The 15,135-nt window shown below is 48.8% G+C and overlaps 2 protein-coding genes across 2 annotated transcripts; both read right to left on the bottom strand.

Annotated features, from left to right (window-relative positions):
- Positions 1-7,647: 7,647 nt before the first annotated feature.
- H257_14244 (hypothetical protein) lies at positions 7,648-8,069 on the bottom strand (the record flags this gene model as incomplete). The annotated part of the gene is made up of 2 exons (XM_009842006.1): positions 7,648-7,743; positions 7,770-8,069. The coding sequence occupies 2 exons, from the start codon at positions 8,067-8,069 to the stop codon at positions 7,648-7,650; spliced, it is 396 nt and encodes a 131-aa protein (XP_009840308.1).
- A 2,069-nt stretch (positions 8,070-10,138) lies between these two features.
- On the bottom strand, positions 10,139-12,374 carry H257_14243 (hypothetical protein; the record flags this gene model as incomplete). The annotated part of the gene is made up of 5 exons (XM_009842005.1): positions 10,139-10,330; positions 10,354-10,548; positions 10,584-10,731; positions 10,842-10,971; positions 12,161-12,374. The coding sequence occupies 5 exons, from the start codon at positions 12,372-12,374 to the stop codon at positions 10,139-10,141; spliced, it is 879 nt and encodes a 292-aa protein (XP_009840307.1).
- Between the last annotated feature and the right edge of the window lie 2,761 nt (positions 12,375-15,135).

The raw sequence follows: 15,135 nt of genomic DNA, 5'->3' as shown, positions 1-15,135 counted from the left end.
ATTTACTATCCCGAGCTATGCTCACCGTGATTGTATCAATCACCCCGGCAAGTCCTGCTTCTACTGCGGTGTTACCAATCACACGCTTCCTGCGTGCCCCACCCTAAAGTCGGACTATGCCCGCAACACTATGCGTCCTGGTTTTGACCGCGCCGTCTTCAACAAACATGGCTCTGCCTCCCAGAAGAAGCGCAAACGCGATTATGTCGCTCCGTCGCGTCCTATCCAACGTCCTCGTGATGACCGCGATGATCGCGATGGCCCTAGTGGCAACCAGGGCTCTAATAGCCACCATGGATGGGGACCAAGTTCTTCGAGTGGTCCTGGAAATGGCGGGTGGAACAACAATCGTGGTAACAGCCGTGACAAAAGCCGCGACCGCAGCTGTGATCGACAACGCGACCAAGGCTACGGCCGCACTCATCGTGGGGGCCTTTATGACCAGGCTGGCACTGCTCCTCGTGCAGCCGTTCGTCCATTTATTCATTAAGGCAATCGCCTCAATGGCTTTGCCAACACCCACATCTTATCCCACCACTTTGTACCTCCCTCCACTCTCAACCGGGTCCTCCAGCGCCCCAACCCACTATCGGTTCTACCAAAGGTGTTCCAACCGGGCTCAGCCCCACTTTGCGATGTTTTTGCATCACCGCCCCATGAACCTCTGCTTATTGCGGCTACTACCCTCGCTCCCATCACTGATGCACCGGGCGAGCTCCGATCACTACCCATCTCCAGTGGATGCCGGTGATTTAGACTTCGCTGAAGTCCCTTCTGCCGAGGTACTTATCACCGAGCGTTTGCCCCTCTATCCACCACGTCCGCTGTTCCAAATTCCCACGAACCCAACCAAAGTGGATTTTCCACTGTTCCCACTCAGTGCCTTCTCGGCCACACGCAGTGATATTATCACAGCGGTGTCGGAAACACCGATAAAAGTAGTTCTCCAATTGCCCCCAAGTTATGTGGACGGTGTCCGTTCCCATCCTCCATTCCAAGTTGTTGGCGGACAAGGCATTTTTGCCCTCCATACGGACCTACGCTACTGTGAAAGCGACCCCGGTGACTCGCCTCTACCTATGTCAGTGACTTATTGTCCAAATGACTTTCCCGCTCTGCGTGAACATTGGATTGTTGACTCCGGCGCCTCTGCCTCGTGCACCCCCAACCGAGATTATTTCTCCAACTACGTTCCTTGTGCACTGTCTCTTACAGTCGGGAACGGCGCCCAACTCCCAATCCTTGGCTATGGCCCTCTTTCATTGGCCGTGGATATGTCGTCCCGTGACCAAGCCGACGATATTCGTCCGTGCGCTCTGCGTCTTACCTTTTGGCCTACATTGCCCTGAACTATAGTTCAACTTGTTCTCGGTTCGCCAAGCGACCGATGAAGGCATCTCCGTCCGTTTTACGGCTCGCGACATGTGCGAAATTACCACCTCTCTTGGTGATGTGCTTCGTGCACCTAACAGCGCCATGGGGTTATACTCCTTTCCCTGCCAGCCAAAATGCGAGCCCTCAACCAATCCGCACCGTGGCGAGATATCCACCCGGGCCAAATGGCCATGCTTACTGGCATGATGACCACCTTTGAGACCGCTATGCGGAAATTCTCCTCGACCTACAGTGGATTTTCCACTTTTAACGATCAATTGCACATGTTTGCATATTCGTCTGTGTTGCGCTATGCGCCAATAATTCAACGACCATCTATGGTCTCCAAGCCAACACCGTTCTACTTAATTACCCCGGACTCTGTCTCGATGAATGTAGCCCAGGCTATGCTTGGTTCACACACTCCTACACCTGTATATGACACCACTACTGTTCCAACCGACTGCCTTATTGGCCTCGTGGCTGACTCCAAGCTCTCTGCAGCTAGCCTTGCACGCCTCTGGCACCGTCGTCTCGGCCATCCAGGCGTTGATGCCTTCAACCAAATGGCAAGGACAAATCCCGAGCTTATGCTCTTCAAGGCCAAGCACCTTCGTCGTCAACTGTGTGAGACTTGTGCTTATGCCAAGTCCAAGCGCAGTCCTTTTGACTCATCTACGGTCTTCCGCGCGACCTCCTACATCGCCTCATACACTCTGATGTTTAGGGCCCAAGCCCGATTCTGTCGGCGGGTGGCGCTGCCTACTTTGGCGACTTTATAAATGACTGGACCTACCCCATGCGTTTTCGCAAAGATCTCTATTAGACCTACGAATTATTTCGTACGGACGCGATGTCCATTTTCAAACATGATGTTTGTGAGCTGCACCACTCATCACCCATGGACATCGGCACACTTCAAAGCGACAATGCGAAAGAGTACGAGAAACTCGGGCGCATTATCAAGCCCAAGTACAACACTCGGGTGGCATTCTCCAACGCCTACTCCCCCCAACAAAACGCTGTTGCCGAACGCCGTATCGGCATTGTTGTCCAAAAGGTGCGAGCTATGCTCATTGAAGGGGCTCTGCCCAAGTTTCTATGGGCTCTTGCCCTCGACTATGCCTCATGGCTTATCAATATTTCTCCTTCGGCATCCAACAAAGGTGTTTCGCCCTACCACGTCGTCTTTAAACGACACCCATCTTTGGGTCACATCAAAACCATTGGTTGCACCGCATTTGTGCACATTCAACGTGCCGCGCAATCATCCAAGCTCGATCCCCGTGTCGTCAGGGCCATGTTTGTTGGTCCCCCACATGATCGCAAGGGTTATACCCTCGTGCATTTGCACTCTCACCTACTTATCTACTCTCGTGACGTCACCTGCTGGGAGTCCGAATTACCAGCCATCAACTATGTTGCTGCTGCTGTGGCTTATCGACAAAACTCTACCACCGACCCCAACTTTATTCCAACCTTGGAACCCAACGCACCATTGCCGCCACTACACTCCATTATTACCAACAGGTCTAGTGTCTTCCTCTATGACAAGCCTTTGGCTTCGTCGCCACCCGTAGTTTCTACTGAATCCCCGTCGTCTCGACCCATCCCAGCACTTTCCGTGCAACTACCACAACGAATTTCCGATGTCTTTTCGGCATTTTCGTTGACCAGTCCGGTCTTTGACCCAACTACTACTCCCTTACGACGATCCTATGGTCGCAACCATTCTGCCTTCTCGGCCCATCCATCAACAGCCTTGTCGGCTGAGCCATCAATGGCCAAAACAACACTTGACTTTATCAGTCATTACTCAAGTTGCCTCCTTATGGACACAGCTCCTTTGGAGTCACTTGACACCTACCACAACCATATGCACCATGCACTCGTGCTTGCGCCACCTACCTCTATGCCACCTTCGAGCTTTACAGTCCGCGAGACCATCGAGGACGCTTTCATAATAGCTATCAATTGTAACAGGTTTATTTTGAGCGATATTTGAAGAATACTAGTCAAATGTACATCGTTAAATAGATAACGTATCCGGATAACTAAATTACTCAGGATTATGTATTTTAAGGATACTTTTTGGGGCAAAGTGAAATGCTTTTTGACCAGAACACGCGTGGATGGATGATTCAAAGCGTGAGAGTATAATTGTCGGATTCGCATCAAAATTCTGCACAAGAATACAAGATTTCATACATTTATTCAAAGAAACTGAAATCAAAACCCAAAAAGTGTCCTCGATGGTCTCGCAAACTGTTAGTTCCTATGGAACCATTGTTCAAATATGCTTTGCTTGCCGACCGTGCCAACAAAAACGACCCCAAAGACTGGCGTGATGCCATGTCACGCCCCCACCGCGACAAATGGCTTATAGCCGCCAAGTCTGAATACGAGTCTTTACTCTCTAACGGCACTTATGTGCTCGTCAAACGTCGTCATGACGAAACGGTTCTACCGTGTCGATGGGTCTTTCGACTCAAAGCCGATGGTACTTACAAGGTCCGACTTGTCGTCAAAGGGTTCATGCAACAAAAAGACATCGACTACACGGACATTTTTGCTCCAGTTGTTCGACTTGAAGTCCTACGCTTCCTATTTGCCTTAGTGGCCATCCATGCTTTGGAATGCGAACAAATGGACGTCAAAACCGCCTTTTTAAATGGCAAAATCGACTGCGCTATACGCATGGAGCAGCCTCCTGGCTCACTCATTGATACTGCTTCTAGGCGAGACTATGTCTGCCTGCTTCAAAAGAGTCTTTATGGACTCAAACAAGCTCCTCACCTATGGTACTGGACTTTTGTCACTTTTATGGCTTCCTTGGGCTTTGCCCGCCTTCACAAAGACCGCTGCGTCTTTCTCAAAGCCCGAGATGATGGTTTTACCATCGTTAGTCTCTATGTCGACGATCTTTTGATCATTACTCCTACCAAGGCTCTTGCTGCCGCTCTAAAGGAGTCACTATCACTACGCTTCCAGATGAAGGACTTAGGTCCTGTACGAGATATTCTCGGCTGGTAAATCGTCCGTGACCGTTCCAAACGAACTCTGTTCATCCATCAATCACGTTACTGTTCTACAGTACTTGATCCCTTTTACATGTCAACGTCCAAGCCCGTCGCCACTCCTTTTGAGTGCACCACGCCTCTATCCAAGACTCAGTGTGCTATTTCACCTGACGACATTGCATTTATGCAAACCAAACCGTATCGGTCAATAGTTGGCAGTATTATGTACTTAGCCATGGGCCTCGCCCAGACTTGGCTTATACCCTTCAACAACTCTCGCAGTTTCTGCACAACCCGGGTCTTGCCCATTGGCGTGCTGCCAAACGCGTTCTACGCTACCTCCAAGGCACCTCCAATCTTGGACTTATGTTAGGCGGCCGAGACTATGTCTCCAAGCCGTTTCTATCCACTTATGTGGATGCTAACTATGCCATGTGCCCCGATACTCGACGCTGTGTCAGTGGATCTTTTATCCTATTTTTCAATAGCCTTATTTCATGGCTTTCAAAGAAACAAGGAATTGTGACTCTGTCAGTAACCGAGGCCGAGTTTGATTCAAGTATGTTTATACGTTCGCCAACTCGCTGCCGAACTACATCACACTAGTGATCAACCGATTTCGGTTCATGAGGACAATCAGTCTGCTATCAGCATCGCCCACAATGCTGAGCATCATGGGCGCTCCAAGCACATTGATGTGCGTTTTATGTTTGTTCGCGATCTCGTTAAGAACAAGGAGTTTATTCTCCATTATTGTCCTACCAAAGAACAACTTGCAGACTTCTTTGCGAAGGCGTACCCGGAACCTGCGTTTCGCAGGTTCTGCCTCGCTCTGCGACTCTATGCCCTTGGTGACTACCTGTGTGGCCGTGTACCCCAGTGACCCTTGCCTATGGCATTGTGTTTACTTTATTTTTAAACCTTTGTGGTTATTATTGATATTTATCATGCATTATTTGCACCTGCTTTCTAAGCACACACTTTTCATTCACCGTCTTCATTCTCGCCCTCGACCACGTGGCGACTTGTGCACTCTATGTCTGCTCGTGCCGTTTTGAAGTCGGCGGTCCGGTCTGGCCCGCGGCGCTGCTCAAGGATCGACCGTACGAGTGGTGTCATGGTTTGTCCAAGTTCCTACATGGTGCTCCCACGCCCCCGTCCATCCTACTTGCAATTCATGGGTTTTGACCGTACTCTCTGAGTATTACTTGTACTTTTGCTATGGCAATTTTACTTGGGTTTTTACCCGCTACTTTTAGCCACACTTTCTTATTCTTTGTTGCATATATGCACTTTATGGTATTTACCATGCTCTTTGAGCACTCTTGCATTGTTGAATTATCGTAGGCTTTTGCCTTACTCTATGAGAAACCATGCACTTATGTGCTCAACACTATTTTATGTGTGTTCCTGTCCTATCTTCTTCGCCTCTGTTCTCATGGTGGCTTTTGTAGTGATATGCCTTTGGCACTTTTTGGCCTCCGCGAATTTTTTGCTAAGCCCTTTTTGCCTTTGGCATTGCCTCTTTTTGAGAACTTCGTCTCGAAGGCCTTCAGCAGTCCGTTGCGCTGTGGGGTGGCTGTCAAGAAGGGGCACTTTGGCCGTTCTTGCTTTGGCCTTTTTTGCCGAGGTTCGGTCACTTACGGATACAATCCGGTCATCCGGAATTATCCGGTATTATCCTGTAGAAGCTGGACTGTTTTTGCCCAATCATAGGTCAGCTAGTTTTGTCCTCAACTACACAACTGTTCTTCGTCGTCGTTCCTTCTCAGTGCTACCCCCTACATCGTCCCCCTTGACACTATCTACAACACCTTATTGCATGTCGCCTGAATCAACAGCTGTTGAGAACAAACTTCGAACTTGCCAAATTCGTTGTATTTCAAGAACAAGCGTGTACTGTACATGCGGGTAGGATGCCTGATGCCAGAGAGACTGTGTATGCACAGACTATGCTACATAGACTGAGCTAGTAATGGACTATCTTGTAGTACGAGGTGTATTGCAGTAAGTATGACACAGCTCGAGAAAAACGTCATCAAAGTTCGTCCATTTTTCGATATATGTCGACATCTCGTCCGAGTACTACAAAAACATGCACATGCGCCATAAAATATTGCATCCGCAAAAGTAATGGAATATCCGGAACAAACTCTGTTTTCAAAGTGCAACATCGCGAATTTCTGAATGCAAGGCACCGCACTTGCAGTGAGCGATTTAGAAAGTGCGTCAGTACAGTAGCCAAAGTCCCTCTCCAACAAGTTGGATGACTGCGAAGAAATTCCAGACTTTGCTTTCGCCAAACATGCCTCGAATTTAGCCTTCCATAACTTCGTGTTATGACGAGTTTTCGTCAGTTCCCGCACCTCCCTGTATAACCTAGAATAACAACTACCGGTAACGTTAACGCAACTACCAGTAACGTTAACGCTACCGGTAGTTCCTCCACCAGCGTGGAGGAACAGTACATTCCCATTCAAAATTTCTCACGATACAACCAAAACGTGTGGTCAAACGGTTCCACCGACGCTATAACATCCGCAGCATTCGGATGTACACTACCTCCGACGCTTTGACAGTTTGCTATTCAAGTCGCAAAGAATGGATGAGGGTTCAAACTGCAGCAGTAACGCGTTTGAAACTATTTCAGAGGTTCATGTGCGAAATGTAGTTCAGTTGTAACTAAGTAATGTAAGGTATTCGTTGGTGACGCTGTGCTCGCTGGGAGAGTTGTCGGTGTAAACCCCCCTGAATCCAATGGAATATTTACATGTGTTGATTCCCGCACTGCGACAACACAAACAGCCAAAAGGGGGAGCGCCGCATCCTGTGAACCACGCACGTGATTGATGTATCCGTTGCAGAGAAAAACTAGGAGTGAGCATCTGTAGAAGTGGTAGGTGGTCCGAGGCGGTCACTAATTGGCTGACTATCGTTACCATTCCCGACCAGCACTACAACTAGCTCCTAATACTACTACTAGTACTGCTAGAGTGTATCGTACGCGTCGGTTCACGGAATTGGCGCCAAGGGTCCCTGTTTGTCATGGTGGGGAATGGCTGACAGCCACCGACCACAAGACTTCACCCAAACCATATCACCGCCAAACACTTAGGCTCCCGCTTCGTTACTTCGCCATACTCGCACGCTTCATCGTCCTGCTGAGTGTATTGTGGTCTTCGGCGTTCTTGTTCGCCGCCACGTATGCTTTGACCACGGCTGGGCACTCGCGCATCAGCTTCTTGAGCGGCCCTCACGAGGATTCGGTGTCTTCAAAGCCTTCCCAGAACACTTCCAGCATGAAGTCACTCACATCCGGGACAAACTTGTGTCCCGCGATGGATCGGACCTTCAGCACAATTCCTTGCTCGATACATGTTCGAGTATTTCTTCTGTGACTTCAAAACTCGCTTCTTCATACATCATCACGTGTGACGAATGGGCCTCGCGTTCTTCATGGGTCACGAGGTGGTCCAACACCACCGAGATTTCGCCCACCGACTTGACGCAGTATGGGTCGATCCATGTGACGAGCAGCTGGGGATAATAACGCTCATCCACCCTGGACCACAGCACGTTGTCGCCTTCGGCCACGTTGCAGACGTCGAAGGTATCCGTAGCTTTCGCCGCCTTGCATGTGTGTTGTTCGTTGCGGTTCAACACTTCCTTGTGCATCGCATGAAACTTGCTCGCAGTTCGTCGAGGTACTTATGGGTGTCCTTGTGTTGCCACTTGACATCGCAGAGATCCTTTTCACGCCCACCACAACGACGTCCAAAGGGGTCACTGCGTTGAGGGCCGTGAAGAGTACCATGGGGGACTTCTTGGCTAATCACACTGCCGGAGTTGGTTGAGATTGGACTGCACCACCAGTAGGAGTTAGTCCCATTCCTTCTCGTCCAACTGGTAGTCCCGTAACATCACCCGGATGGCTTGAAGGATGTCGCGATTCATGCGCTCCACTGTGCCGTTCCTCCATGGGCAATAAGTCAATGTAAGGTCGTGATGCACCTTGAATATGTGCGTCAACGCCTTCATCGCCACGTTCTTGAAGTGGGTACCTTGATAGCTGACCCAGACTCGTGGGGTCCCAAAACGCTTCGTCCAGTCTACCAACCCTTCAACTCACACTTGACTAGTAGGGCCATCGCAGGCCATCAGCTCGTAGTAAGTTCGTCCTTGGACACCAATACATATTTTGCGCTGCTGTAGGCCTCACCCATCTACAGGTAGTCGAAGTGAATTCCTTCGTTGCGTTCCTTCGCGTGCCATCTTGGTGCATACGGTCTGTGGACCAACCTTCCCCCTTTCACATGAGGGCACAGTAAGGTGACCCTGGAGGAATTCCGCCGCTCGGCCGGCCAGGCGGTCGAGGTAGAAGAGACGCCTGATCGAGGCTACCAGTGCTTCGTGCTTCGTGACTTCGGTGTCCACAGTGGGTGACATGATCCGTTGTATCAGGTTGTCCGCCAAACTTGGTATCCATAGGCGGTCGTCCACATACCACAACTCGCCGTCATACGTCGTCCTGGGCGGTCGTTCGCTTGCGTGTTTTTCTTGTGCCCTACGGGTGTCGTTGACACAGGGCCACACGAAGTCGTCGTTCAAACGGGGTAGCTTTTGTTGTGGTCGTGTCAGTTTTTTCGACTGTGACGGGCGTCGTCTCTTCGTCCAATTATGTCCGCGTCGGACGAGTACACGTTTCCGCCACCAGACTTGGAGTCGGTTAGCCCCAACGACTCATCATGTCCGTCCATAGGTTGTGGATACCGTCGATGTGGATAATGTCATAGCAGTAGCCGCCAATAATAGCAGCCCACCACACATGAGTTTCCCGCGGGTGTGTGCTTTCCACTCCTCACTTTGCAAACACATGGATCAGGCTCTTGTCTTCGCAGTACAGGCGAAATCCCGTCAGCATCAGCAGGTAGTTCAACTTCTCGCACGCTCGCGTGATCGGGTACGCTTCTTTTTCGATCACTAACCACGTCATCTGCGCGCCCGCAAACATTCCCGACTGGCATAGTAGTAGCTCGTATTGTTGCTTTTGGATCGCTGCTGGAGGACTTGGTGAAAATCGAGTGTCGCTTCGTTGAACTCCACCGCTTGCTTAACCACAATTGACAATCCATAGTCGCTGGTGTCCGTGAACAGGCACATCGTTGCATCATCACGCACGCCCGTAACTTGGACTTCACTCATCCAACGCTTAGACGTCGGTTAGTTCCAAGTGAACACCAGACGCGATGTGTTGCTTATTGCCCTTGCCTTGGCCTTGGCCAAGCACTGCTGGAGTAGTTCCACTGTTTTTGAATACTCGGTCATGGAGTCCCGCAACCAGTTGACTACACACACAAATTGCTGCAAGTCGCCCGCGTTCGTAGGATAGGGAATGGCACAGACGTGCTGGATCCGTTCCGGGTCCTGCTTGACCCCTTCGCCAGTGATAATGCACCCACACCACTTGACCTCATGAGTGTACAGCTTGATTTTAGATGGACTCAGCTTGAAACCAATGTGTGCCACTCGATCGAAGTAGTTCTCGAGGGCCACCACATTCACCTCGGTGTTCTCGGTGTACACAAAGATGTCGTCAATCCAGATCATCATGTTCTTAAACATCATGTCTTGATAACACTCCTCGTTCGTGGACCGCATGTAGAGCGCGCTGTCCATATGACCCTGCATCACCCGGTCAGGGGTATTGGGCATCAACGCCAACATGTCCCCTCGAGTAGCGGGTACTACCAGAAGTACTTGGGCAGGTCAAACACACCCATCGCTTTCATCTCCCGAAGGTTCTGGAAGATGGTAGCCTGGAACGGCATGGTACCGGCCTTGGGTTTGGTCATGGAGTTGACCACCCGGTAGTCGTTCGTCAGACGGTAGTTCTTCAACACGTCGTCGTCTGTCCATTGGTCTGCTATCTTCAATGGCTTCAGCCATCGGTTTTTAGGACGGGGTTCACCGGACTGCACCATGGGCTTTGCTGGTTGCGCTTGATGACACCCGCGTCGTAGAGTTCTTTAGCAAACAAATAGAGGAAGCTCTCCTCAAGGAGGTTGTGCTTCTGACCTTTACATCGGTACGGAACACACCCATCCTTGGGGGTCACCTTCAATGGCTTCACTGCTGGGGGGTCGGACAAATTGAACTTGAGCCGCCATATGTCATGTTTTGTAAGGTCACGTTATTGATCGCCTCGTTGATCAGGTCTTGGAGTGCCGCTTCCACTGCGTCCTTGGCTTCGGGCATTTGGACCATGCTTGCCTTGATACGGAGGGTGGAACAATGGGATTGCTCCGTAAGAGCGTCACCACCTTCCTCCAGGTCGTCCCTATAGCAAAAGTCTATATGGCACTGATGTCGTTTGATTAGAAAGAATGAATTGAATGCTAAGGCTACGGCCAAGCCAGCGAGCGTAAACTTGAATGTGATGGAAGCTACCCCGATGGAGTGACTATGGAACACACCAAAGTGTCGGCCAAAGGAATGGCCAAGAACAAGTCGACAAAGGAGAATGCGAAGTTGAAGGCACTACCCATGATCACCGCGACAGTGCAGCAATTGTGGAACACTACCGCAGACGGTGAATAGTCTCTGCCCGATACGAGGAGCGAAGCCCAGCGCGAGTTGTTGCAACGAATTGAGTTAGCGTATTCGGAGGACGAAACCAAGGATGACCTCGATACTCCATAACACGGAATTCATTGTTTCTAAATATCGTGCACACATCCATTCACATGACGGTCATGAGACAACCTACTTTTTGAAGCAAATAAACTATTCTGCATCATACGACCATGCCGATATTTCCCTATCGTATCATCAACCATCATGGCAAATATAGGAAACCCAAGCTATTTTGAATACTTACCCTACACTTGACCCCAAATATTGCCAGCATCAATTTTTCACCGCAGCGTAGGTGGGAAACCCTTGCTGTTTCCACGAAGCACATTGACCTTCACATCAAGTGTCCCTGGACATGTTATTCGTTATTTCGTGCCACACAACGTCATGGTAATAAAGAACCCACCGTCCAAAGTGTGTTGACGGACGTGTTGTTCGTCATGTTGTTCAATAGAAATATGTGCAGGTCCGAAACCTATGCTGTATTTAGTAAAGCAAATCGTGCACTCCAACTTTCTACAGAATTATTTGTCCGCATGTGATGCCACATAACACGGCGATAGTTCGAAAAAACTACTACTTCACTGCCGAACGCCTTCCGAAGTGTATACGGTATTACTGTTCACCACATCCAACACAGCGGTCGTGCCTGCAAGACAGGTCGACTGCACTCTGACCAACACATCACGAGTCAATCTGCGGAGATATTGCAGTGCCCGCGAGGTGGGCGCCGACTGTGTTCTGACCAACATGTCACGAGACAATTAGCCATGTGATTGGACATACTTGCAAGTGGGCACCGACATGCATTCTGACATACACGTCACGTGTCAAGCAGCGAAGCAAATGGATGTTTCTGCGAGGTGGAGTTAGGTGCTTTCCAGCCAACGCGTCAAAGACCACATCGTTACTTAGTTTAGATGCGCGACTTAGTTTTAGCATAGTTGCAAGGTTTCTACCGGGGCCTTTCCTACTTTTAGTGGAACCCACAGCACATGCACTCATTCCCATCGTCAAAATACCAAACTCCGTATTATTCCGGATAGCAGAGTTTTAAAACGCATACTACAAGCAGAAAATGTGTGCAAACTATGCCAGGCTGGCGATCAGACTGCCGCCGCACACGGAGTTACCATTGGGCGACTCCTTCAGCCCAGCCACATAACGGTGCTTGCCGAATTGGGCTTCCTGACCCCCGACGATTTCGAAACCATCGTCAGGGGCCTCATCGCCCCAAGCGACTTTGGCTGGGACAACTTGGTCTTGAGCCAAGGCGGCGACGGTCACGGGGAACAGAGAAGGAGTGCGAACTTCATGATGGAAATTGGAAAATGAATGGTCTTTCATCTAGAGCCAAGTCAATCCAATCGTTAACGTCAGACTGTGATTGAACTACCAAGTACAAAGGTTAAACAAATGGATGGTTGGGATGCGTACGTCATACATACATGCACCCACGTTGCTCATGTCCTCTTGTCATTAAGAGTCACGTTAAGTCACTTTAGCGTCATAAATATCCAACAGCGTGGCCGACATTCATTCTTGCGAGAAACCTGCTACTGTATCGCACTTTCAAAGGACGAAGGATCCACATAAAGACAGTAAAGTAACACTTGCAGTACGGTGGGTTGACACTGTACTCTGCGCACATACGATCGTACTATCCCCATACGCGTGCCTCCTTCGTGGTTGTTGGACACTCGGTCGCTCCCACAACTGTTTTATGACGCCAAAAGATGCTTTTATGTATGAGCGCAGTTCCATGACAACTTGGTTCCGTGCCACAATACGTGATTGGTAGAAAGCAATCACTCCGAAATTTTCAACCAATAACCTGCAATATCATTTGCGATTTGAGAGGTAACTGGATAAAATCAAGTGCCTCGAAACTGTTTTTAGTCTATGGATATTTTCACTCTTTTAGTTTACTCCAGGAGTATTTTACATCAACACCAATGGCATGATTTAAGTCTACGAACTGGATTAATTTTCCTCTTTAAGAAACAATATTGTATTAGCAATTTGGAGTAAAGGAACCCCTCCATAGAAGAGTCCCAAAAAGTGTCACGGAACATGCCCATACGTATAATACAGACCACCATTAGCAAAAGTCTTAACTGTAAACAAATAATAATCCGAAATCAATTAATTGACAGAAGTTGTATATTCTGGAGTATACTGGACAGAAATTGTCGATTCTTGAGAGAAGTTGCAGACTCTAAAAAGGCGCTCGAAATCATCTCATTGACATACGTACAGACAGTACTACAAGTTCATCATCTATGACAGCTGTAGAGTTCACGTTTTTAACGCCTACCACAAAAGTTCAGCCTTTTAAATTCCTCCGCTATTAGATACTGGAACCACATGTTGTGGAACTGCTTCGCCAATTAGGGAGCTTTTGCAAAGTAATCCATGTCCGTTTCCGTAATAATTACCCTGAGTATTTAGTACAATCACGGAAACTCATGAAGCTTTATAGCGGAATCCGTGAAAAGATCAGCTATCACGGAATCGGATAATTATTAGAAATACTAGTTGAGGTTATCCGAACAGGAGGGAGTCCATTCGGGGCTTCTTGTGCTAACTAGGCGCAGGTGGACAAGTGAGGATGACTTGGCGCTGTTGATACAGGCAACCACGAGCGACCAATCCTCCAACATCTAGTTATGAAGTTATGGGGGGTGCTCGCGTGCAACTTGCTTAAAGTTCCTGGCTTCTCTTGCCAGGAACTCGAAGTTGACGGCAAGAAAACATCGCACGGTTCCACCTGCTACTTGACAACCACGAAAAGTTCCAGAATGATTCTGTGTATTTGTATGGTATCGACCGACGGTATGAGTGCGAGCAGAAGTATGCGACGACGGGCAGTCCTCGCGAAGCGGGAAGGCCTGACAACCATGACGAGTCCTTCCACAAACAGCATTACAGTATTGCAAAGTTGACCCCTTATGTTTATTCCGGACGCGGAAATCTGTTTATACAGCGAAATCGTCAGTAAATTTAATCCGTGTCCGTGGTCGTGCCCGTGTCATTTTTCTCACGGATGCGAACACGGATTAACTGTAAATTGCGAAATCTACCTGTTATTGTAATGCGCCTGCTCGACCAGAGGCGATGTCAAGAATAAGAATGTACAACTTGTGGCAAGAATACACAACTGCAACCATGACTACAAGTCATGGTTGCTATACTTAAATTTTGTATGCTTTGGAATATCAGGATCAGATTGATCGGTATGTCAACCTATTACACACACCCACGTACTCCAAGTGGGCAGGTGCAAAAGCCAGGGGAACACTGGGTGGTTGCGGGTGAAACGGAAAGTGAATTAGCTTAGCTACCAGTGAGAACAACTGGCTCTAAAGGCTCGACGGATTATCTAATGGCTAGCCAATCAAAACACGGCATGCTAATGATGTACCGTGGATATGGCTGGCTATGTGTACTCGAGTCGAAACACTTGTTGTTCGACGAGGCCGTTTATGAAATGGTAGCGCACATTAATATGTTTGGTGCGACCATGGTGACCAGAGTTGTTCACTATCTGGATAGTGCTTTGATTGGCCTCATGGAGGGTAATAGCCGAGGTGATGGGATGACCCATCTCACCTGCTGTCTGCTTCATGTACAAGCATTCTTGTGCTACTGTACACAGAATCATAAGTTCTGCCTCGGTGGTCGAGAGAACGAGGACCTTTTTTTGTCACACACTAAATAACGAAATACACACAGAAACGACCTTAACACAAATTTTAACGCAAAACACACACGACCCAATAACACAATATAAATCCCGAATTCCACACAAACTTCGCCGAGCACAACACACAATTCACCGAATTCCACACAAAAAATGCCTAATCCACACCAAAATTCCTGAACAGTTAGGACGGAAATAGAAAACATCTGACCCATCCATTTCCAGCTTGCGGACAAATTGGGATCGATCCCTTGGGAAAAATATAACGTCAGTGATACAGCAATCATGCTGTCATCATGCTATCATCATGTTGTCATTATGTTATAGTCGCCGCATGTTACTGTGGATTGTCACAATTTTGAAGTAGTACCACTAGTACTACTTTGTGACAAGCGACAGTAGTAC

This window comes from Aphanomyces astaci (genome assembly GCF_000520075.1).
Source record: "Aphanomyces astaci strain APO3 unplaced genomic scaffold supercont1.55, whole genome shotgun sequence".
NCBI lineage: Eukaryota > Oomycota > Saprolegniomycetes > Saprolegniales > Verrucalvaceae > Aphanomyces > Aphanomyces astaci.
The sequence above is the reverse complement of the archived record's forward strand: the minus strand, read 5'-3'. Positions and strand labels throughout refer to the sequence as shown.